This window comes from Sander vitreus, chromosome 12 (genome assembly GCF_031162955.1).
Source record: "Sander vitreus isolate 19-12246 chromosome 12, sanVit1, whole genome shotgun sequence".
Classification (NCBI taxonomy): domain Eukaryota; kingdom Metazoa; phylum Chordata; class Actinopteri; order Perciformes; family Percidae; genus Sander; species Sander vitreus.
Genome location: NC_135866.1, coordinates 20,179,747 through 20,202,777, shown reverse-complemented (window position 1 = coordinate 20,202,777; position 23,031 = coordinate 20,179,747). Strand labels below are relative to the sequence as shown.

At 39.5% G+C, this 23,031-nt stretch overlaps 3 protein-coding genes across 5 annotated transcripts; 1 reads left to right on the top strand and 2 right to left on the bottom strand.

The window, feature by feature from the left end:
- Nucleotides 1-1,246: 1,246 nt before the first annotated feature.
- On the top strand, nt 1,247-4,359 carry LOC144526650 (uncharacterized). Its single transcript, XM_078264255.1, has 5 exons — nt 1,247-1,753; nt 2,242-2,350; nt 2,905-3,015; nt 3,969-4,047; nt 4,131-4,359. Exons 1-5 carry the CDS (start codon nt 1,656-1,658, stop codon nt 4,220-4,222), a joined length of 489 nt encoding a protein of 162 aa, XP_078120381.1. The 5' UTR covers nt 1,247-1,655; the 3' UTR covers nt 4,223-4,359.
- Nucleotides 4,360-4,869: 510 nt separating this feature from the next.
- LOC144527107 (Y+L amino acid transporter 2) lies at nt 4,870-12,358 on the bottom strand. Its single transcript, XM_078264993.1, has 10 exons — nt 12,274-12,358; nt 11,438-11,967; nt 10,239-10,364; nt 10,012-10,156; nt 9,250-9,373; nt 8,484-8,587; nt 8,297-8,393; nt 8,006-8,155; nt 6,975-7,158; nt 4,870-6,676 (listed from the first exon to the last, which is right to left on the bottom strand). Exons 2-10 carry the CDS (start codon nt 11,955-11,957, stop codon nt 6,582-6,584), a joined length of 1,545 nt encoding a protein of 514 aa, XP_078121119.1. The 5' UTR covers nt 11,958-11,967; nt 12,274-12,358; the 3' UTR covers nt 4,870-6,581.
- A 746-nt stretch (nt 12,359-13,104) lies between these two features.
- Nucleotides 13,105-22,831, bottom strand: ripk2 (receptor-interacting serine-threonine kinase 2). Of its 3 annotated transcripts, none has more exons than XM_078264445.1 (11): nt 22,242-22,831; nt 21,561-21,714; nt 20,658-20,813; nt 19,502-19,659; nt 18,895-18,944; nt 18,578-18,739; nt 17,907-17,992; nt 17,279-17,380; nt 17,052-17,148; nt 16,713-16,910; nt 13,105-16,035 (listed from the first exon to the last, which is right to left on the bottom strand). In XM_078264445.1, exons 1-11 carry the CDS (start codon nt 22,439-22,441, stop codon nt 15,656-15,658), a joined length of 1,743 nt encoding a protein of 580 aa, XP_078120571.1. In that variant the 5' UTR covers nt 22,442-22,831; the 3' UTR covers nt 13,105-15,655. The 3 variants fall into 3 exon arrangements, with proteins under 3 accessions (XP_078120571.1, XP_078120570.1, XP_078120572.1); XM_078264444.1 differs by having other exon boundaries at nt 13,105-16,038; nt 22,242-22,830; XM_078264446.1 differs by having other exon boundaries at nt 13,105-16,038; nt 20,658-20,810; nt 22,242-22,828.
- Nucleotides 22,832-23,031: the final 200 nt, after the last annotated feature.

Genomic DNA, 23,031 nt, shown 5'->3' with positions numbered 1-23,031 from the left:
AAAGGAATCTTTTCTGTGGGCACAGTCATGGTAGCGTGTCATGCTCCATGACAAATGCTGTTTGTGTTGAGCTGAATCTGTGTCATGGTATTAAAACAAGACAAACTGGTTGTAGTCAGTGTTAGAACAAAATAATCTCTTCAGTCCAAAAGTCAATGCTGCTGTCACCATTTGGAAAACACACCTCCAATTACATTAAACAGTTATTATGATTTCTTAAACAAAGATTATTTTAAGATCAAAATCAATGAATAAGAATATTCTACACACTTCTTGACTAGAAGAAATGTGTTCAAGGAGTTAAAAGGGACACTCCAATAGACATCCTGATCCTGATTTTTAGTCTCTATACGTCAGGTTCAAAAAACACTGGAGCCTACGTTTCCCATGATGAAAACGCATTTGTAACTCTCAGTTTTTAACACAGGCTTTCTCTTAAAAGTGGTCTCCAAGCTCAGAAAGGTCCTCTAGAGCCAAATAAATCTGTCTCATAGTTGATAACTTTCTTCAGTTCCCCCTCCAGGCATCTGAAGTCTGTTATGCATGCGAAGTGTGGAAATCGAGTTGCATGAACATATCCATAAGAGAGAGGCCATGTCTTCTGTACCTGCTGAAGATTCTTTCCAGTTCTATTTCTGGTTCTAGTTTTCTTGTCGCTGATTATAAAACTTATGTTCCCGTGCTTGAATTAGGTTTGTAATTGATATGAATCTAGGTCACTGTTAGGGAGGCTGTACCAGCAACAAAACAAAAAAAAACATTGACTTAGGTAAGACTTCTGTCAAAGCATTCGTTTTATAGTATTTATCTTTGTCAATGTCAACCATGAAGAGCTTCTTTAGGATTTAAAGACAAATAATTATCATTTAATCCCCTGCAAACCTGAAGCTGCCATAACACATATTTCTTATGAAGTATATGTGTCAAATGAATGTGTGTGTGTGAGAAAGGTGTCCCTTGTTACCATGAACCCACAGAGAATTGTGTCCTGACTTAGCAGTTCCCCTCAGATATGGGACGATTTAGCGTCTTTCAGCTCATTGTTTTGGTGTTACTCTCACCTTAACTGTTTTGGTTCACTCTCACTGCTCTCATGTCATTTCTAGCCGCAGCAGGCAGCTGTTTTCAGCAACAACAACAAAAACTTTCAAAAACCATTGCAGACCACCGACCCAGCACCAAACAGCAGGAAAGGTTAGCGAAGAGCTGGTGAATGTGGTAAAGCATTTAGCAACTAAAGAGCCAGGGAAGTCAAATAGAAGAAAAAGACAAATAGAAGTTCCACTTCTCTGTAAGTTCAAACTGACTTTATTGGACAGCAATGGCTGCAAACGGAATGAAATCGATCTAAAAACATTTTATTCACCCATTTTTTAAATGGTTACACAATCCATAGTTGAAAAATCTAATTGTTTTATAAAGTAACTTCATCTGTTACTTCTGTTATTGATATGTTCAGTTTCCTCCACTTTCTTTCTCTCCCATGCTGTGGTCCGTGTTAAATCAATGTTGTACTGTCCTCTTTTCCAGTTTTCCACATGACCTGAGTGCTGCTCTTTTAAGCCCTCTGGACAGATTGAGGCGACACTCAGAAGACGTCCACACACTTGACCACACACTGGATTCAGGCCTCATCTACAGCACCTGCCTTTAGTATGGACCTGAGATTCCTGTTTGTAGCTTCAGCTCTCCTTCTGGGGGCCACACTCACCATTTCAATGGCGGACCGCACCTCACAGTGCAAAGTCAAATGGTAACGTAGATTTTATTTTCTAGTATTTGTAGATTTGATCAACCTGTGTTGAATCTAAACTGTATGAGTGTACTATGAGTGTACTGTGGGTGCCTTCGAGGACTCTTTCAGTCCATGCTGCAGCTGTTCATGTTCACAGAGCAGATGCTGCATCATGTGGCCAGCTAGACATAATGCTTTATGATGGTGATTGGGTAGCATACAATTCCACTGTGTAAAAGGATCACATGCATGCATGTTAGACAAGGTGCTTATGAATCCAAAGTTTTGTGCAGCCTGATTTCTCACACATTATCTTGGATATGGGGAGGCTACAGGACTCACAAGATTCACATTAGTCATGTTTGTGCAGAGAAATAGAATGTTATGATGACTAACATAATTTAAAATAAATCTTTTATTGATTTCTCTGGTGTTTTTGAACAGTACATGAGCCTTCAACTGAGTATTACAGTAACAGATCTAACGCTCACTGCTCTGCTCTGCAGGTTGTTTGGAATCTCGTGCGAAGATGTAACTGGAAAGCTGGTGAGCCAGATCAAAGGCTGGCAGATCGGGCAAAGATGTTTGTATGCAGGAGAGAGGTGCTCGTACGAGGTCAGAAACATCTCAGTCAACTCATTTATTGTTGAAGTAAAATAAACAAGTTATTTCTGTGAAAGGAATTCAATTTTCATTCAATTTGTTTAATTTAGAAGCAGGATGCAGGAAGCCAGTAGATGGATGCTAACATTTTAGAATTTCTTTAAATAAACATAGAATAACATTTTTGTTTTTAAGATTTTACACAGACCGTAATGCCTTTGGTCACTTGCCATTAACGTCTGTAGAAGGTGGTGTAACAGCTAAAATGTATCAAATATAAACTTTTCCTTTCATATCTTGTGAACATGCAACAGATATAGAAAAATATTGATACATTTCTGGGTAACACTTTACTTTAACACCATTATTTAGCTTGTATAAGTAGTATTTAAAAAAATTATAATGTGGTTGTTAGCCGATGTAAGTGTTTATTAATGTATTTGCCAAAAAGTAGCATTTGCTTGCCCCTTCTGCAGGCAAGTGGATGCTAGGCATTATGATCAGTAGTAGTTGATGCACGGTGTAGAAAATATCCTTGACTTGACTGATTTTGAAATGCTCTGCAGCTTGTGTCGACAGCTCCATACCTAATCAAAGCCACACACACGTCTCCGACAACCAAAAAAGTCAACGACCTCCAGTTTCTTCTAGAGCAGTCAACTGTTTGCAAAATGACTGTAAGTTTTTTTTTCTGAATGAGTAAACAGACTGATGCAGCTCATACAAAACCTAAACTGTGTCTTTACTTCAAAGCTACTTCCTCCTCCTCAGCTCTGCTGGACAAACTTTCAAATCGTTACAGGAAGACCCCCCCAGGACTTGGTTTATTTCAACTGAATGCCAGATTTCATCATGATAAATTTGATTTAACGGTGCAAGCATAAACATGTTAAAGTCTGGGTTTGTATATTTGACACAGTGTATGTGTTATTTTTCTGACTTTAAAGCTGCAGCTGGTAACTTTTATTAAAATGTTTTTGTCATATTTGCTCAGACTGTCACTATATCGTGACAGTAGAACATCAGTCAGATAAAATGTGAAAAAATCCTGTTCCTCTGCCTCCTCCTAGTGCTTCTAATGGTAAAAGCAAGTACCCACCCCTGAAGATACAACAACCAATCAGAGAAGAGGAGTCTCTTACACAGTGTCAATGACTGTTCATAAACTGCAAGCAAACTGTAAAACTAGCAGCAATGATCAAATATGCATAACGATTATGTTACTGCATTGCCTATTTCTTGCCTCAACTGTTTTCAGAAACATATTTTAGGTGAACCTGGTCTGATTTGTAGTTTTCCTTCAGGCTTGGTGGAATCTTGCAAATGCCATTAGGAGCACTACGGGGAGGCAGAGGAACATTTATTTCACAAATGATCTGTCTGATGTGCTACTATCACGATATAGTGACAGTCTGAGCGAATATGGCAAAAGTATTTTTATTTTTATTTATATTTTTATAAAAATTTACATCTGAACCTTTAAAGCTACTCAAAGAAAAATGAAAGAGCAGAAGGTTAATCAGCTTCAGTCACTGGCCCCTGGCCATAGGGGCTCTACCTCAAACCTTCAAACTTGTATGTGTCTGTCTGACTTTCCTCTTTGAAACACTGTTTTCCTTCTGATGTGCAGGGAGAGGCAGTATCAGAGTTCTCCAAAGATCCAGCTGATAACAGCACAAACTACTGCAGTCTCCAGAACCTGATGGATGGTAAATAGGAGTGGATTTTGTTGTATCATCTATTTCAGTGTTTAAGCGCAATAATGAATGCCTGTATACTTTTCTCTGTTCAGGAAGTGACCTGATCAATGCTGAGGGATACAAACAGTTCAGCAATAAGTGGATCTGTCCTGGGTTTGACACTGCCAACTGCACCTTATCTTAGATGGAGATAGACCTCGCTCGCTCCAAATGTCACTTACTGTGTGGAATAACTTTAAAATTAGACTTCAACTGGTTCTTAACAGTGCATTTATCTTTCTGTTATTGTGCGTTCATTATGATTTGTGTTAATATTCTATAACATGCTTTAGAATTGCAGTTAAAAGGATTTAATAATAAACTACAATTTTCTCTGAAACCACTTGTTTTATTTGACATGAATGCAATGATATGAAACTGCAGGATGTTTTAACAGCTGATGCCCCTGAACAGTGTTAAAATAATGAATGAATGAGGTGTTTTTACAATAAATCAATTAAATAAAAATAAAAAGTACTGCTAATACTAATATGTGTGTGGTATGAGGTCTACCAGTCAATATAGAGTTTTGGCAAATTTAACAACTCATCTTTCATGTGTGTTCCAGTTTGGTCAACTATCAATACATTTATATTCATTGCAAATCTGTAAAGAAATTAGCAATTTTTATTTGGACAGTGACTTTTATAAAAATATTTTTTTTAAAAACATGATGCATTACAACATATGCAGTTTAATCACAAGACAAAATAACAAGTTTTTATTTTGAGAGAAAAGGAGACTCTGAAAGTGTTTCAAGTTCAAAGTATATTTATTACTGAATTTGGTCAATCAGCACTTAAACATATGAAAACGTTGACAAGAAAACTATAGAAAACATTTATTTGAATCCAACTGATTTAAAACAGATTATACTGAACTGGAAAATCTTCTCTTTAAAGATTATCTGGCTGTTTTTTGAGAAATGTGAGGCACAAAGTCACATACATACCATGCCACATCTTATAAATGGTACCATACAAATTGGTCCATTATCATTTGCAACATATCCTCATGCAATGGTTTGTATGATATCTTATAAAATATTATGCACAATTTCTGTGCGTTGTGCCACGAATGTCAAGCAACACGAGCGATCGGAATTTAAAAAAGTAAGAATTATAAAATAAGTTTGTTACATAACTTACGTATGGGGTATCGTTGGGCAAAAATTCCATAATCATTTTCAGCATGTTGTAATTCAAGTGATCTGAGAGAAAACTACTTCTCCAATCTCCTCTTGGCTCACTTTTCAGGCTTTAGAAAATCTAGCCTGTGACGGGAGACTTTAGCCAATCACAGGTCATTTAAAGCAACACTAGAGAACTTTTCCCGCTTCGGTCCCCCTACAGGTTGGAAGCAGAATTGTCCATTACATTATATTATGCAAGATTGCCAGATCGGGTAGCGGATCTGTAGTTCGAATCAACTGGACAATGTAATGTAATGGACAATTTCACTTCCAACCTGTAGGGGGACCAAAGCGGGAAAAGTTATCTAGTGTTGCTTTAAGAGAGAGTGTTCCAATTGGCTGTTGTGCACATGCATTTCCTGTGTGACAGAGCAGGGAGAGGGAGAGCTGCAGGAAGAAGTCTCACTCTACTTCAAATTCTGGCTTTTTTTTCTTTCTACCCACTGTAGCTTTAAGTACGTAATGTATGTAAAAAGTAAAAAAAAAAAGTCAATGTTGACTTTTGCTTTCACACAGGACACGGAAATGGGGCTCCTGGATGGAAGTCCTGTGTTTGTTTGACCCCATGCCTGTTGGTCATGTGTTGTTAAAGGCATACTTAAAATGGTCAGAATAAATTCCTATCTAAAAAACAGCAACACAGAAATACATTAATGGTGATTATGAAGTTGTATTTGTAAAACTTAATATTGAAATCAACCGTTTTAATTGAAAGAATAATGACCTGTAAACATGGCACTTAACTTAAACTGCTCCACAGTGAAGCTGCACAGGAACCTATCCCAGAATATTGGTTAGATAATAGTTATAGTTTTTTTGTTTTACATTTGCATATAGTAAGGTACATATGGATACTTTATTAAACTTAAATATTAGATCCTAGATAGGATGATTGAATCCCAGCCACATAATCATCATTTGATATATTTGTTTTAAACAATATCAGGCAGAAAGCAAGTTACATCTTCTAGTCTAAAAAAAAAATGTTAAAGGAGCTCCATATTTCTTCCATAGTTTTTTGAAATCCTCATAAAAGATATTCCTTGATCTCTGTAGAAAGGGGCATCCCATTGTAGAAGAAAGCAACAGTTTCTCAAGTGCCTGCTCCTTCATGGTGAGTCATTTGAGATGTGTCAGGCCTTTTTTAACTTGACCTTGGAGGAGTAATCCTCACAAATGTTGCGGGCCTGCGCCTCGTCACTCTTTCCATGCAAGGCCTTGCTTTTCTGCGTTTGGGGAGCAATGAACGTCAACATATGGACAAGGCTGAGGCCTCAGGCAGAAAGCTGATGAGCGATGGATTGTCTGCAGCTCACTGCGTTTTACCGTCGGCTTGTGCTTCTGTCTCAGTGTCAAATTCAGTCAGACAGCAGTAGAGCAGCATCTGGGTGTATTTGGTGACAAAGGCTGGAGGAGGAAAAGAAGTGAGAGGAGGGAAGATGTAGAGGAGGAGAGGTCAGTTACAGCTGACTGTGATAATCCAAGATGATAAATGCTGTATTTTGAAAGTGCTATAAAATCATGTGCTACAGATATTTGACAAACTGGGAGAAGGGTGTATGATTGTGCAATATTAAACATAATAATCTTATTTATCATGTACAGGAAATGTCTTCCTTTTGTCACCTCCTCTTAACATGTTTGAACAAGGGTCAACAAACACAGGACAGTAACAAGACATAAGACATTTCAGCCTAAAACGTACTGTTTAACTTGCGTATGAATTTGGGCCTCCTCTCGTCAGGCAGGTAAATGGCTACGTAGTAGACCGGCACCCCAGACAGTGCAATGCCAATTCCTATGAGAGAATTGATGGTGTCTCCGTACAGAGGGACGATGACTAAGAACAGGCTACACAGACAGTAGATGAAGGGGAAGAACAAGCTCAACTGTGGAGAGAAAAAGACACAAATCGGATTAGTTTGTAAACTGATGTCAGAGTATCTTGTGATGTATTATTCAAGACAATATGTAATCTATGAAAACTGTATTAACAGTGCTTCAGGTTATGTTCATAAGAGTAGGCACAACATGAAAGACCCACTAAACCTTCTCCTCAGTGCCGTAGTCATATTTCTTTGTTCATTTTACACAGAAAGATCACTGAGTTTGGGCTGTAACAAGCTAAGTAAGGTGAAGAAGATAAAGAAAAAGCTTCCTTGCTTCAGGCCATCGGCATGCTGAACTCTTTCTCTATAGGTGCACTAACCTGCACATTTGCATATTTGTATCAAGTTTGTACAAAAGTGTAATGTATAACTTGACTCAAAACTGTGGTACATATGGCACAGTTGTGAGTCAAGTTATACAGCTACACTTACTTTTTACATTTGTATATACTGAAACATTGTACAGCCCACTTACACACTGGGCCAACATACACTTTAACGTCTTAATAGGCTACTAATACTACCTATATTTCTTTTTTCTATTTCTTAGTTTAACTCTTATTCTAATTATTATTCCCTTTTGCGCAGCCTTAATAGTATGCCACCCTGCTTTTCATTGTATGAGCATGTAACAAATAAAACATTTGAATCTTGAATCCAAATGTAATTGTAGATGTATCTGCATATGATAGATATGGGGTTCAAAGTTAAATTATTACAGAAATGATCGCTTCAAACCAGAAAAAATATTTGAAATACCCACAGGAACTGTAGAGTTGTGTATGTATGCACTATGTTCCATATGTAAGTATATTCAGTATAATCTGAGCAATGAAAAAAGCAGCACCTTCACAGGCCTGTGTCTGTCTGGCTGAGTGATGCGCAGGTAGATGAGGCCGGCCACAGACAGACCCACATAGAGCCAGTAACTGAAGCTGAAATAGTTGATGAGCTGGAACACGTCCTCCACACACAGGAAGATCAGACCCATTAACCCCTGCAGAACATGAATTCACATATTTATGTGTCTAGTTGTGACATGTGAACATTTTTTGTCTCTTTAAGGTGGCATGCACGTGTATGCATTTGATCAATCTGATGTCCATTTGTATTTTAGAGTAAGATAAATGGTCCTCACATTGAACAGCAGTGCAGGTATTGGTGTGTAGCGCCGCAGGTGAATCAGACTCAGACTGTTTGGGAGGTGGCCCTCTCTAGCTCCAACGAAAAACAGCCTGCATGATCAACAAAGATGGAAAGTGTTTGGCAAAACATTCATCATGATATCACTATAAGTCAGCGTCTGTTCAGTACTTCCTAATTACCGTGAGGCAGCAATGACAGAAGCATTGAGTCCTCCGTAGCAGGACATGGCCACTGAAACAGGCATGATCCACCTGAACGGCCCCAGGGCTGCATTCCCAAAGGTCTGTGAAGAAGGAAAAAGAAAGAAGCACTTTATTAATCCCTCAATTGGGAAATTCAATTTTTACACTCTGTTGTTGTTACATTACACACGTAGGCCTGAAATACACTCACATGCAGTGCCTTGCTTAAGGACACCTCGGCAGTGCCAATACTTACTCCATACTTTGGCCCGGTCCCCAAGCCTAAACTACTCCCATTCCATGGTGAACATGGTTTATTACAGTTTCTGAAGTCAAAGTGCTAAATGTCCTGGATCAACAATTTCATAGTCCCAATCAACGGAAGTACATTTCCAAGATAAAGCCTGACAATTTAAATAGCTCACGATACTGTATTGTGTGAACAGTTAACTTTATTTAATATTTTATGTTGAATTTCTTTTGCGGGGTGCAAATGCAAAAACAAGTTCTTTCCTGAGACCATTTTGCAAAGCCACCGTCACTGTGTCCGGAGCTTAGCACTACCCAAGACGGACAATTATGATTGGTTTAAAAAATGGAAACAACCCAGAGCGTTTTTTTTTCTCCTATCCCAGAATGTGTGGTGTAGCACCTATTTCCACAGCGCTGTGGAAATAGGTCTGGCTATGTGAGACTAACCATTTCAGGACTATATTTAGCAGCAGAGTAAATCATCTCTCTCAGGTGACTGTTTGTGTCTTACCACAGCAACAGCGTCACTGGCCAGCAATGATGGCATGTCCAGAACCACATAGTACGCCACGTTGGTCAGCAGGTAGATGATGGTCACTATGGGCATAGAAATAGCAATGGCCAGGGGCAGATTCCTACAACAACAACATCAAAAAACAACACAGAGCATTGTCTGACTCACTGAAAAGATGCAGACAGATTACAGGGGGTTCATGTTCAACATTTTACTCAAATTGCAATTCTAACCTTGATAGCCCATTATTTAGGATGCCAACAAAACAAACAAAAAAGGATAAACTCAACAAGTTGGAGAATTGCATGTGGCTGTGCTATAACATGCCTGATAAAAGTAATCTGAAAAGACTGATAACCTGCAATAACTGATATTTTGGCAACTTGAGGGCGGCAGACACTGTAGCTGTAACATCAGTCCTCCGAAGAGCTGAGGGTAACATAGAGTCATCATAATTCTCTGTAGGTCCATCACTACAAGCAATGCTTTTCACAAATACATCGTCATTTGATCCACTGTTAATATGAAAATATTGATTTTAGCAGCCTTAAATAATGCATAAACAAATGATTGACTCTTACTGTAATTTGACCACCTGTATTACTTTATTTAACTTTTACCGTTATCTCTGACCACTCTGACTGTACACAAAGAAAACTGTGAGCAGATTTGTTGCCAGTGAGCCAGAAACAGGAAGTAAAATCAAGTCTAAAGTTTCAGACATGTGTCTCTTTCTATGTCTGTGAATGTATGTGTTACCTCTCTGGATTCCGAATCTCCTCAGTGACAAAGTTGAGTGTATCCCAGCCGGAGAAGGAGAACAGAGCTGAGTAGAGGGCCAAAGCAATGTCTCCGGGATCTGTGGAGGAGCCCTCAAACGGACTATCGAAGCTCTTTGATCCTCCTGCACAAATAGAAGTCAAAGTTTAAAGCACATATTTATTAGTTTTTTCACTGATGCATTCATACTTTTTACATAATCTTACCAGTAGATATTTTCATTATTCCTACAATGATGATGAGGCAGAGCGCCATGAGTTTGGCGTAAGTGAAAATGTCCTGGACCAGAGTCCCCCACTTCACATAGGCACAGTTAATGAAGATGAGCATACCTGGGAAAACCAGAGGAAAAGGGCAATTAATGAGTCTTCCTCTGCATGATTGAGACATTCATTTAATGTATATAAACAAGGCCTAATACAGCTTCTGGTACAACTTCTGCTTCCCTGTTAGGTTGCATTTGCAAAGATAAATCATTCAGGAAACAATGGTAAACCACATTGGTTTGTAAATTCTGTAATACTGTACGTTGAATTTCAAAAGCTACATAGCTACTAGAAGCCTGCTGTGTCTCAGCCCCATGCCCAAGATAGCTGATCATCTCCTCTGTGTCATGTGGCGTGGGCCACAATCTCTATCAGTGTACAGAAACAGAAACTGACTTCTTAGTAGGGCCGCTCATGACTCATGGCGTTGCTTCTCTCTCTCCTAAATACCACTTCTGCTAACAACATTGTTGATACCACAAAGCCAGTCTGTACAGTCTAATTATAGTTGATGCCAGTTCCACACAGGGTTACTGAGTTCTGGGTACTGAGATCCATGGATAGCTAAATATGTGCTAGGGCTATAATACCACTCCAGCACTTGGTTGTGCCCATGTCATTCTTAAAGGAGCAGTGTTCTGGCGTTCCAGCATTGTTTCCTGTGAATCCCTCTTGTGTACGAAGGCAATTTGAATCCAGCTTGTGAATGGAAGACTCTGCCACTAACAATAAAAGCCACTCTTTAGAGAGGTAATTACTGAATGTAAATAGCTTTTTTTTCCAATTCAGACCATAAATAGTATAAAAACAGATCTTTGATCTAAAGGGAATCTTAAGGATTGTAACTTTAAGTGTAAGGGATTTGTTTCAGCCATTCTCAATCTGCAGCACAATAGTGAAACATGCTTCTTGGGTTGATGTAGGGGTTGAGCTGATGTCAGGAACTGGGGTGAGGCCAAAGTGGGCATCAGAGCATACATTTCAAACACTAGATGGCAGTAAAGTGAGTTTTTCCTGCCTGTATTGTTATGCAAACCATTGCAGATTTTTATGTATCATGAAGACAAAGCTCATTTCTAAGTCCTGCATTCTATTTTTCTGGGTGATGAACTATATACAGACACATGCATGTTCCTCACAGAGGCAGGCTGCAGCGATAAGCCGGACAGCATCATATGGCGGTTGGCAGGTGGGGTAGAAAGCCTCCACCAGGTAGTTGGCGAAGGTCAGTGAAATCACAGCCTGGCTGGCAGGCTCAATCAACAGGATGGATGTCCACAGACGGATAAATGCAAGGAAGCCTCCGAACGCCTCCAGGATGTAGGCGTAGCTGGCTCCAGATTTGGTGATGGTGGTGCCGAGTTCTGCATAGCACAAAGCTCCAAACACTGAGAAGATGCCTGCAAAAGCCCAAATCAGCAATGACAGCCCGTAAGAGGCACTGTGCATGAGTACACCCTTCGGTGAGATAAAGATCCCAGAGCCAATCATGTTGCCAACAATCAGGCAGATTCCATTCATGAGGGAGATTTCTCTCTTCATCTGCATTTTCTCCACTTTCCCATTATTTTGGGCCTTTAAGTCCTCATCAGATGGAGTCCGTAAACTTGGGCATATTGTCTGTGACATGACATCAATCTTGTGCCTCAGATCCTCCATTATTCCAGGGCTGGTGTAGAGATGATAGGGCAATAATTATAGTGGATTATTCAAATATAACAGTCAAAACATACTACTGTTCCATATAAATAGTACATGATTTTTCTTAAATATACTTTTCCTTTAATGTCTAACTACACTTCTCAAGCCTGAAACATTAAACCGAAAATGTCCAGTGTACAAGAAAAGGTCATGCATGTGGCCATTCCTTCAGTAATGATTCCTCACGCTCTTTATGCTTCCAGACATGAACAAATCATACAACTAAGTTGTTGTAATTTAAGACATAAAAGGCCAATGTGTAAAAAGAACTTACTTTATTTGTTTACGTATAGAAGATCAACAGGTATAATTTTTCCTACTGAGTCTCCCTTAGATCCATGCTGCTCCTCTGAACCAGGCAGTGAGACATTGGTCATCATAGATGTAGCAACAGGACGGTCGATGTTGCAATCACTGTTGCCCAGCACAACCACAACGGGTGTTTTTCCAGCACCAGGCGAACCACACTCTCGTGTTCCCCCCTGTGCTATTTTCAGAGACAAGCAGACCTTGTCCCTGCCCCTGGCAGCCCATAACAGCTTAGACAGAGGGAGCCAAGCTGCTTCTGGGTTACAGACACAGTCAAAAGAATGTATGATATAAAACAGATTGTGGCATATACTGTCATTAAAGAGTATCTAATGCACTGTGATTGGCCCAGCAGCTGCTTCTTTAATGGTCACTCAGACAGGTTTCTATACACGTGTATGAGACAATAGACCTCTGGCCGCGGACATGTAAAATTCCCAGTACCCCTTCTACAAAGGAGCAAGACAGCCAGACTGAAAGAGACACAAACAACTCTTTGCCTCTCGTTGAGGTCGTTTTGCGTTTGTGTTCTTTTTGTGCCTTTTGGGGTTATTTTTGTGTCTCTTTGTGGTTGTTCTGCATCTCTTTGTAATTGTGTAATTGTGCACCTGGGTCCGTCCCCAGTGTTCAGTAATCTACATCTATACATAACGCCCCTTGTTACTTGCCATTCAAATCAGAAGCTTTACATAGATGATAACATTACGTGAGCCAACTGTTCTAATAATGTAAACATTGCACTTGGATTAATGCTACATAAACATAAATCAAGAAGATAGAAGAAAGCAGGCAGAAGTTAAAACTGAGAACCCATTTTAATGAAGAGTTTGATACAATATATGAAAAATCTAGTTTCTGGTTTCTTTTGAAACCACAGCTACATATCAACTGAACGTTCTGTACGTCTATGGGTCTGTAATACATTATGACACAGATAATGACATGAGCACCAAATGAGGCCGCTGTTTTGAAGAAGGTGATTCTATGAATATCAAATCATCACTTAACAAAAACAATACATGAGTTTTTACCAAGAGATCACAAATGAAAATATATATAAAAAAGATGAAACTATCATCTACAGTACAAAATATGTTACAATATATTTAAGCTTTTTAGCATTTTTACTCAACGTTTCTTGATATGTGTAAAACGCTTTTGCACATTTTTATAGTTGAGACCAAAAGCAGAATATGAGGCACAGTTATCAAAGACAAGGCAACATTATGGAAACATATCGACCTTGCTTGGCCTTCCTGTTGTCATTTAAATGACATGGTATACGTAATTGTGTACGATATCTTGTGTCTTACTAAGAATGACCTGCTGTGGCTCATTTCCCACAGTCTTTTTTAAAGTTCTTTATTGAACTGAAAATAACTTTGAACCTAATGATGGTGAACAATACTAAGGTTATTGTGTGGGGAATTTGTGGATGTAATGACAGTAAATGACACAGCTACACTACTGTATCTATTTTACTACTGCTACCCAGGAAGTAGGAAGTAAAGGCAGTGATGAAGACAGTAGAGCCCTTAATGAGATGTATACCTGCACACAACATACACACTAGAGCTGAAACGATCAGTTGATGAATCGATTTGTTAATTAATTAATGTGAAAATGAATCTTCAACTATTTATTTTTTTAAATCAATTAAGTTATTTTTAAGCAAAAATACCAAAAATTCCCTGGTTCCAGCCATTTATAAGTCTCTGTTCTATGACAGTAAACTAAATATCTTTGGGTTTTGGACAAAATTTGAAGATGTCACCTTGGGCTCTGGGAAACAGTGAAGTGCATTTTCTACCATTTTATAGACCAAACGACTGATCAAGAAAATAATTGTCAAAGTAATCGTTAGTTGCAGTCCTATTACACACACATATACAAACATGGCTATAAGGAGGACTGAAAGTAACACGTGTCATGGAAACAGAAATAATTTGTTTACAATGCATGAAGTAATTCAAAAACTGTATTACTCAGTATTACTTATACAAACAATCTGGTGCTACTGTCTTAATGTGAAAATGTGTATTTTCTTGCATTAAGCCTTGCTAAATGTCACTGATCTCTGTACATGAGAAACAGAGTGAAAATGATTTTATAAACAGGTGTCTGTCATTTTGAGCAGATTAGGAAGCACAGCTACAATAGAAAACGTACGAGTCTAGAGAGTGATAAACTGAGCATTGGCTGCTTAGAGTGCACTTTATAAAGCAGGTAAACTAAAGGTTGCTACAAGCAAAGCCTGTTTGATCTTATATGTTCATGTGTTGCATTTCTCCTGCAGAGCAGCTCAGCAGGATCAAAAATGTGAAACCCATCAATAAACTGCAACTCTGGAAGTATCCAGATGAGTCTGAAGTGTGACTATTAAAACAACACTATTAAAAATACTGAGAGGTGAGGCCACTACTGAGAAGACCAAAAGAAATTAGATCACTTTGGTCCACTTTTAATCTAGACAAAGACATGCAGACAGACACGCATCCCTCTCATTCTGAGTGTTCTCTTACAATCTCAACTTACTCTTTACTCAACGTCCCAGCGACTCTTTAGTTCAGCAGTAAAAAGAAAAGGAGCGGGAGGAAAAAGGGCAGGGACAAAAACCTCCCATGTGGTCACAGTCTATCAAAATCACAACTCATTCTAACATTACAGTTAGGTGAAGCTGTTAACATCCGAGACTACATACTTAGCTTCAATACAAAGACACTGTGAGGGCCACATGCTCGCTCACTTTCTCAGGCGGTAAACATTACCAGGAGAGTTCACCAACATTAAGACTGCTTTAATGGGAATTAAGCTTCTTTTTGTTGTAGGTTTTCTAGCACGTTAACAGTCCTAATATCACTTGCTCAGATCAACTGAGTGTATCGGGGATGTTTGCATTTGACAAAAATGGCCACACACACACACACACACACACACACACACACACACACACACACACACACACACACAACTGAGCTTTGGAGACAAAAGCAAAGGAGGATAGAAACTCTGCGATACATCCACTCAGAATGCAGGGCCTATAAATACATTTTCTCAATAAATCCATGACATTGTTAAATAAAATCATTGATTCCTTCAAACTTTTGATTCTGATTATACAGAATAAAACCTTTTGTCTCTCGTGAGTGGGTATTCTTCAAAGCCAAAAGCTTAGTTTTGTACCTCTTTTTGCTCACGCAGCCCTCAGTTCCTTTTTCTCTTTGAGGGAAAGACTGACAGAAACCACAGTGACCATCTTGACGGCAAAAAAAACTGGTAAGAGTTGTAGTGTAAAGTTGGCACAGTTAATAATCTGGATTGTTTTCATTGATTGGCTGTGACTGCTGCTACTTGTTCCTGGGGATATTGCAGGACATGGACAGCGGCGGTGCGTTGGGGACGAGTGTAGGGGAGCCGATTTCAGGTGGGAACGGCTGCAGGCCCATTTGCTTGTTGTCACACAGCTTGCGGACGACAATGCGGCAGAAGTCTTCGTTGTGTCGGTGACAGTTGTCCAGGAGCTGGCGGACCTTAGCGGTGCGCGTCGGCTGGGTCTTCACCAGCTCGTAATCCTCCCGCATAAGCATGGTTTGGGCCAGCAGGGCATCCAAGCTTTGGTTCAGACAGGCCTCTGTCATCTGGGAGACAATATCCTCACGCCGTGTCGCGATCCACTGGGCAATTGGGCCTTGTGAGGGAGGGGAATGCCGCAATGGAGGAGAGTTATCTGCTGAAAAGGAAGATAGAGAGGAGTGATTCAGATTTTGCTTGTACATTTTGGCAAAACAGTAAAAACATTAAATGTCATTCAACTTTCCAGAACTGTATGATCATTATCAGATTTTCCGGGGGGAACAAAATGTATCCTTCACTCAAAGTGATTAATGCTACTTCACCAATACCATATATTATATACCTAAAACAGAAGTATTTTAAACTAAGTAAAATGCTGTAACGTGAACAGTGTAGTGCGATAGAATGATAAAATCCCAGTGGCAGCTGCTGGTGGTGTTTAGCTGCTACAGTGCTCCGTTGTATCAGTGGCAGTTGGTTGTGTGTTAGCCGCCAATAGGTGACTGTGAGCCGGCTACAGGCACCGCCAGATGACGGTCCAGGGGCCATGGTAGTTGAGTTTAGCCGAGAAAAAGCGAGCATCATGCGGCGACGACAGTTAAGTTCATCACGTTGTGCTATTTCATTTTGAGATTTTCCATTGAATATTGAAGTTCATAAATAAGTGTTTTGGCATGGCTAGCTGAGTGGCACTATCCATGGTATTGGAAGAGGGATTTAATTCTTGCATGTTTTGATTTGTTATACATGATCAAAAAACATCCACCCCTCTGCTTCTTTCACAAATTGCACCCTGATTATCACCCACTTCATCCATTATGCTTTAAGTACCTTGTTGCTGAGGCTTGAGGGTGAGGTTATCCAGCTGTGTCTCATATTCAGTGACAGGCAGGCCTGGTTTGATGGGTATGTTCAAATAGTTAAGGGGCCTGGCACTCTGGTAGCCATTCAGATTGTTGCCTGTGCCGTTGTCTATCAAAGACTCAGGACGCTCTAGAGTATGAGCCAAATATGACGACAGATGCCCCTCTACATCAGAAAGAGTAGAAGAAGAGATGAGACAAAGCATATATTGTATGTTTACATAAAACCTATGCATGGTACTGTGAGCTTATTATTTTTTTATAGCCAGGAAATGATGCCAATACATAAGATGCCAGTTATAATAACCTTTAGAAGGTGCAGCATTGCTGCTGATGAGGGCGCCTGGTAGAGATATGTCTGTGTCTTGGGATGAACAAGAGCCTGAGCCTGAGGTGGAGCTCTCCTGTGGCAGAACAGACAGTGATGTTTAATTTACATTACTACACAGACATTGAAGACATAATACCAAAAACAGACAAGGCCTCAATGTAGAAGTGCATCCCCAACTTTATCCTGACATTTCAGCTACTGACCGGCCAGGGGCTGAGCCTGTCCTTCAGCATGTTCAGGGATCCCTCCTCGCTTCTCTTCTCACTCACTGACTGGGCTGAACAACAGGCCGATCCTTGCTTCAACTGTGGAGGAACAAGTAAAAAGAGGGGAATGAGTCATACTGACGAGGATGATTAGTGGGGAACAATCAAATATGCCAAAATAAAAAAATTTAGACCGAAAAGAGGAAGGATATGATGAGGGGAAATTATAAAGTAACATGTTTGACCCGTGATCCTCTCGTAGTCATAAATGTAATAATAGTAATAATGTTCAGTTCTGCATCAATCTCTAAATCACATTTAGAAGAATATTCTGTTAAAACTGTTACGTTTTTCTCTGTGAAGTTTGCTAGAAGTCACGTAACTTGACCCCGGTGCGTTTTATGTGGAGTGATCACTGCAGTGGACTCTGTTTAATATATTTCCTTTTAAATGCTACATTGCTTGTCAGCAGCCAGTCATATGATAACTTAAACCTCACCCTCTCTTGCATGTCGTTCCCCAATTTCTCTCCCTTCATTTCCCGTCATGTCTCTGCTGTCTATTAATATAAGCATAAGTACCCTAAACACTTAAAAAAAGAACTTTGGGAAGACAAGTGACTAACCTTTGACCTCTTGATCTCCAACACGGCCTCCAGTAAGTCGATTTCATCCAAATTCCTCACCATGGGCTCCAGCTCAATCAAACACTCTGAAATGGCATTAAAAAAAACACATCACATCTTTACTGTTTATGACGCTGAGATATCTCATCAACAATGCAGGACAAAACTATTTTACAATGGTATCACTTTTGGTCATCAAACCATTTGGTGCCAACTGAAATAAAGTTCTGTTTTATGGTTTCAGTATCACAAAAAAGTACAGATAAATCAAGACTTTAATTTCTTCTAACAATGTGGAAAAATAGACTATGTAATGCAACTGTGTTGCAGTGACTCTGCAGTTTGTGTGTCAGTGAGAGAAAATGAGATGATCAATTTCTATGACTGTCTGAATGGAAAACAACTCTAAGTTTATAAAAAAAATTCAGAAAAGACAGCAGAGAAAAAATTTCAATAATGTGACAAGAAGCTGATACTTAGTCACTGCTTTGTCAGGGCAAAATTTAGCAGTGACTAAGATTAGTCTGTTACTCAACAAAAAAAAGTAAAAGTCATCCCAAACTGTGAAAAGGTCAAACTGGTACAACATAGTGCAATCCTTTGAGAGGGTGTGATTTCAAAAATTCTACCAGAAATGAATTCCTGCAGTTTAGTTATTTGTGTGAGCTTACTGAGGAAGGAAGGTCGTTCATCGGGGTTAGCAGTCCAACCGCAGGTCATTAAACTGATGAGGGTTTCTCTACTGGGGATGTCAGCAGGCAGACTGCCCAGACTTGTGTCTGGACGCAACCCACGTAGCACACTGAACATGATCTGCATTGGGTTGGTCACCTCTGATCTCTCACACACACACACACACACACACACACACACACACACACACACACACACACACACACACACAATTAGTCTGGTAGCACCATGACAGGTCACTCAAAGAGCACCTGAACAGAATGACAGGAAAGCGACATAATGAAAAATGTTTTACCTTCAAATGGAATCTGCCTGGATAGCACTTCCCACATAATGATGGCATAGCTTCAATGTAAACATGAAGGAGAGAAACATACATTGGAAGTTAGTTAAATCATTCTTTCAACCGGTATTCCCCTTCAGAACTGAGGGAGTTTATGACAAGCTAACCAGAGGAGGAAGAACCTGTTGCAGCATTCCAAACCTATTGCCCAAGAGCTTAAGAGGCTACATCAGCAACAATCAAGTGGATTTCTTATACTTCTTTTGTAAAAGTCACCACTCTTTCTGACAAATTCCTGAAATCACTATCGCTGCACTGATCTTTATTGTGCTTACAATTCAACCTCATGCTGGCATGTTGTCACAACTTGCCAGTCAGGAAAACAGTACTTCACTTTATTGCGGATTGTGCTCAGCAAAATTTTTTATTTTGTCATAGTTTTAAAACTGTGCAATGATGTCATCAAGAGTCCATCCATTCACAAATTCTGCCCAATAATTTGGTCACCGACCATCATATACATAAAATATATTTTGATGTTATAGATACTAAAACCATACTCAGATAAATGGAGAACGTACTTGTTCTAATTACTAGTTATTGAGGTTTGGTGTCTCACCTGTACATGTCGTGTTTCACATCTGCCCGACGGCTCTTGGAAGGTTCGTACCTCTCAGGGGGCATGTAGATCACTGTGCCCCCAATCTCTGTGGGCTTGGACCCCGAGCCTTTACTGACGGACAGCTGTCGCCACTTTGAAAGGCCAAAGTCAGCGATCTGGACAGAACAATAGCAGAACATTAGCATTTTTTCATAATTCTAGATATCAGTTTTATTTTTTTATTTTTTTAACATTGTTTTTCTTGGATCAGCTTATCAAGTCAATTGAAGACAACTAATTGGGGCTCCAAGACCAGTAGCTATGTTGAGGAGAATTGTCCCGTTTATTATAGTGGGTGCTACTATGACACACTTTGTTTATTAGCACAACATGCTTTTGAAGCAGCACTTTTTCTAAAAAGGTAAGTGGACTTCAATTATTTAAAGAAATTTTAAGAAATGTCAAAAAAATCATGAATAACTGTGAGAAATGTTGGGTTCTCGGGAATTTCCAAGAGCCAAAGTTGACATCTTTAGACTTCTAATTTTATGAGCGCAACAGTCCAAATCCCTTAAATATTCAGTTTACTTTTTATGTACGACAAAATAAAGCAGCAAATCCAACATTTTCTTGGAAATTTTGCTTGAAAAATGACTGACAACATAATATTTAAGATTTTAAAATTGAAAAATGACTGAAAAGATAATATTTAAGATTTTTTTTTAAATCTAAAAAACTAGTGTGTCAACGTGGGAATTCACTGAACATATACTTTTTCATTTTATTTTCTTTGTAGATGCAATCCCCTACAAAATCACCCCAGTAGTTGAGAATGATTTAGTATTTCTAAATAGGGCTATTTATGTCCTCTTGTAAAAATTAGTCTTTTTTTCATATCGCAATATATATCGCAGGGAAAAAAAAATATCTCAATGTAAGTTTTTTCAATATCGTGCAGGCCACGCACGCACGCACGCACGCACACACACACACACACACACACACACACACACACACACACACACACACACACACACACACACACACACACACACACACACACACACACACACTATGAAAGTAAGTAGACAACCACCCTCAGTAACGCTCAAATGTTTCTTTCCTTTTGTCCCACATCCAGTTCATACTTCCAAATTCTCGCTGACACACATACCTTAACATGAAATTCACCATCCAACAGTATGTTCTGTGTCTTTAGGTCGTGATGTAAGAGGGGTGGGTTCATGTTGTGTAGGAAGTTAACCCCGAGGGCAATCTCATACAGGATCCTCAGTCGCAAAGGCCAGGCAAGCCTGGGGTACATGTCCTTCTTTAGGCAGAGACAACAGACCGGGTATAAAAATGTAAATATAAGCATCTGTAAATCATGTGTTTAGGCAAGTGCAGAGGGAGAGGAAGTGTTTTACTGCATTTCGATTACAAAACTATGCAATGCAAAAGCAAAAAATGGAAGAGACGAAATTGACTACACCAAGACAAGTGGGAATTTCCCAAACTATATTTATCTGCTTTCAGCTTCTCTTACCCTGCTTGTTTCAAAGTTTCATTAGACACTGTGAATACTTCCAAGTTTCACTTTTGCTTGCTGTTGGACAGGCATGAATGCCATGGCGTACATGCACACGAGTGATGAGTGATGTATAAAAGAAACTGAGCTATAGATGGAGCAGCTTGCCAAAAACAAAGAGACTCTTTCAGTTCAGCCATTTTGGCAACAAGTGCAGAAACAAGAACTATAGAATGTTTACATGTTCTCTACATTTGTGACTGTAGCCCCTTTCACACAGCTTGTTCAAGGCGGGAATGTTTTCCATTCTGTATTCTCAATACTCAATACCTTTAGTTTCTGTTTAGTTTTATATTAGCTCTCCTTTCCTGACGGAAAAAGGAAAACAATATAAATGCCTTATAGCTAAGGAAAGCTGCAGCCTTTTTAATCCTTAATCCAAATGAATTCTTTAAGATCCATTAAGAGCCTTGGATTTTGATGTTAGGACTTGATCATCTGAATAAACAACTCTCAGTGTTATAAAATGACTTGATGACATATAGCTACCTCGTGGAGCAACAGGTCCAGAGAGCCATTGCTCATAAACTCAGTGACAATACAGAAAAACTCGGGCTCATTGCAGATGCCAAAGATCTGGATGATATAGTTGAACCTGGCTTTGTGGAGCACCTCGGCCTCCTTCAGCAGGCAGTTCCTCTCTCTGAAATACAGCCAGGTGATTTTTGTTCAACAAAGAGTTATGGGAAGACACGTCAAAGGAGATACATTTGAGTGGACAGCTATTATATCCGTCACTACACATGCCAGTAAGGGAGTCACAAAATAAAAATGTATCATAACAAAACTATATATATTTATTTATTTTTTATTATTATTATTTTTTTTTAGAAATATGTGCCGGTTTAAATATGAGGATTCAAGCAAGTTTCTTCACCAGAGCTGCAGAAAGGCAGAGGGATAATGTCATCCAGAGCTGCTCTATAGACACTATGGATACATCTGATTCAAATATACCTGCAAGCCTCATATCTGATTAAAACGGACACCAATTCAAGTCTTGATGCTCTGACTTTCACCTTGACCTACACAGTCAGTAGATGCTAACTTTTCTGTAAACATGTCACTGAAATAGTACAATGTCAGTTTCTGTTTAATTCATCTTTAAATTTACAGTAGTGAAAATTCCTTCCAAACAGATATGGCCTACATTGTTATATGAGGTGGTACCTTTCTCCAACAGGACAATCGAGTTTCAGACACTTGATGGCCACAGTGGTCCTCCAGTCGGAGTGCTGCGCTTTGAACACGGTGCCGAAGCCCCCTCTGCTCAGGTAGTACAGGTCTGTCAGCTTCTGGTAGGGAATCACCGGCAAGGTGCTGGTCAGACTGCAAATGTTCACACAGCCTATAGCCGCGTGCGGCTCCATAGCAGTTTATGAGCCTTTTACGGGAAGTCTCTGAGGATGTATCATCCAAGTCAGCCACTGAAAACAGAACTGGTCCTTCTGGTAAACCCAACGAGGAAGAGCACTTCCATTTATACGCATGCCATAATGTCGCTGACTGCTAGCAAGCTAAGCTAACGTTAACGTCAATGTAGCGGAGGAGGACGGCTGAAAAAGAGCAACCGATAAATGGTTAACTGACAAAAAACGCCGAGTACCCAACGATTAGAATTAAATGTTTGCGCTTTCACTTTCCCGTGTATTCATGTTATGCTGTCAGACTGCCTCTAACCAGCTGTCACATGCAAATAGTCAAAGAGTAACGACAACAGCGAGCTGCTGATCGCCACTGCCATTTAAGGCAGGTGGGTTTGTTGTTGCTAATGACGACACGCTTCCGGGTTTTTGCGAGATGCGTTCGATTGATTCAGACACTGGAATTTATCAGATTTTTTGTTTTTGTGGGACTGATTTTCCAAACAGCCGTCTGAACAGCAGCCGACACCAAATAGGAACTACAAATAAGAGAAAACCCAAATATGATGATGGGGTGTTTATAGGTTGTTTGAATA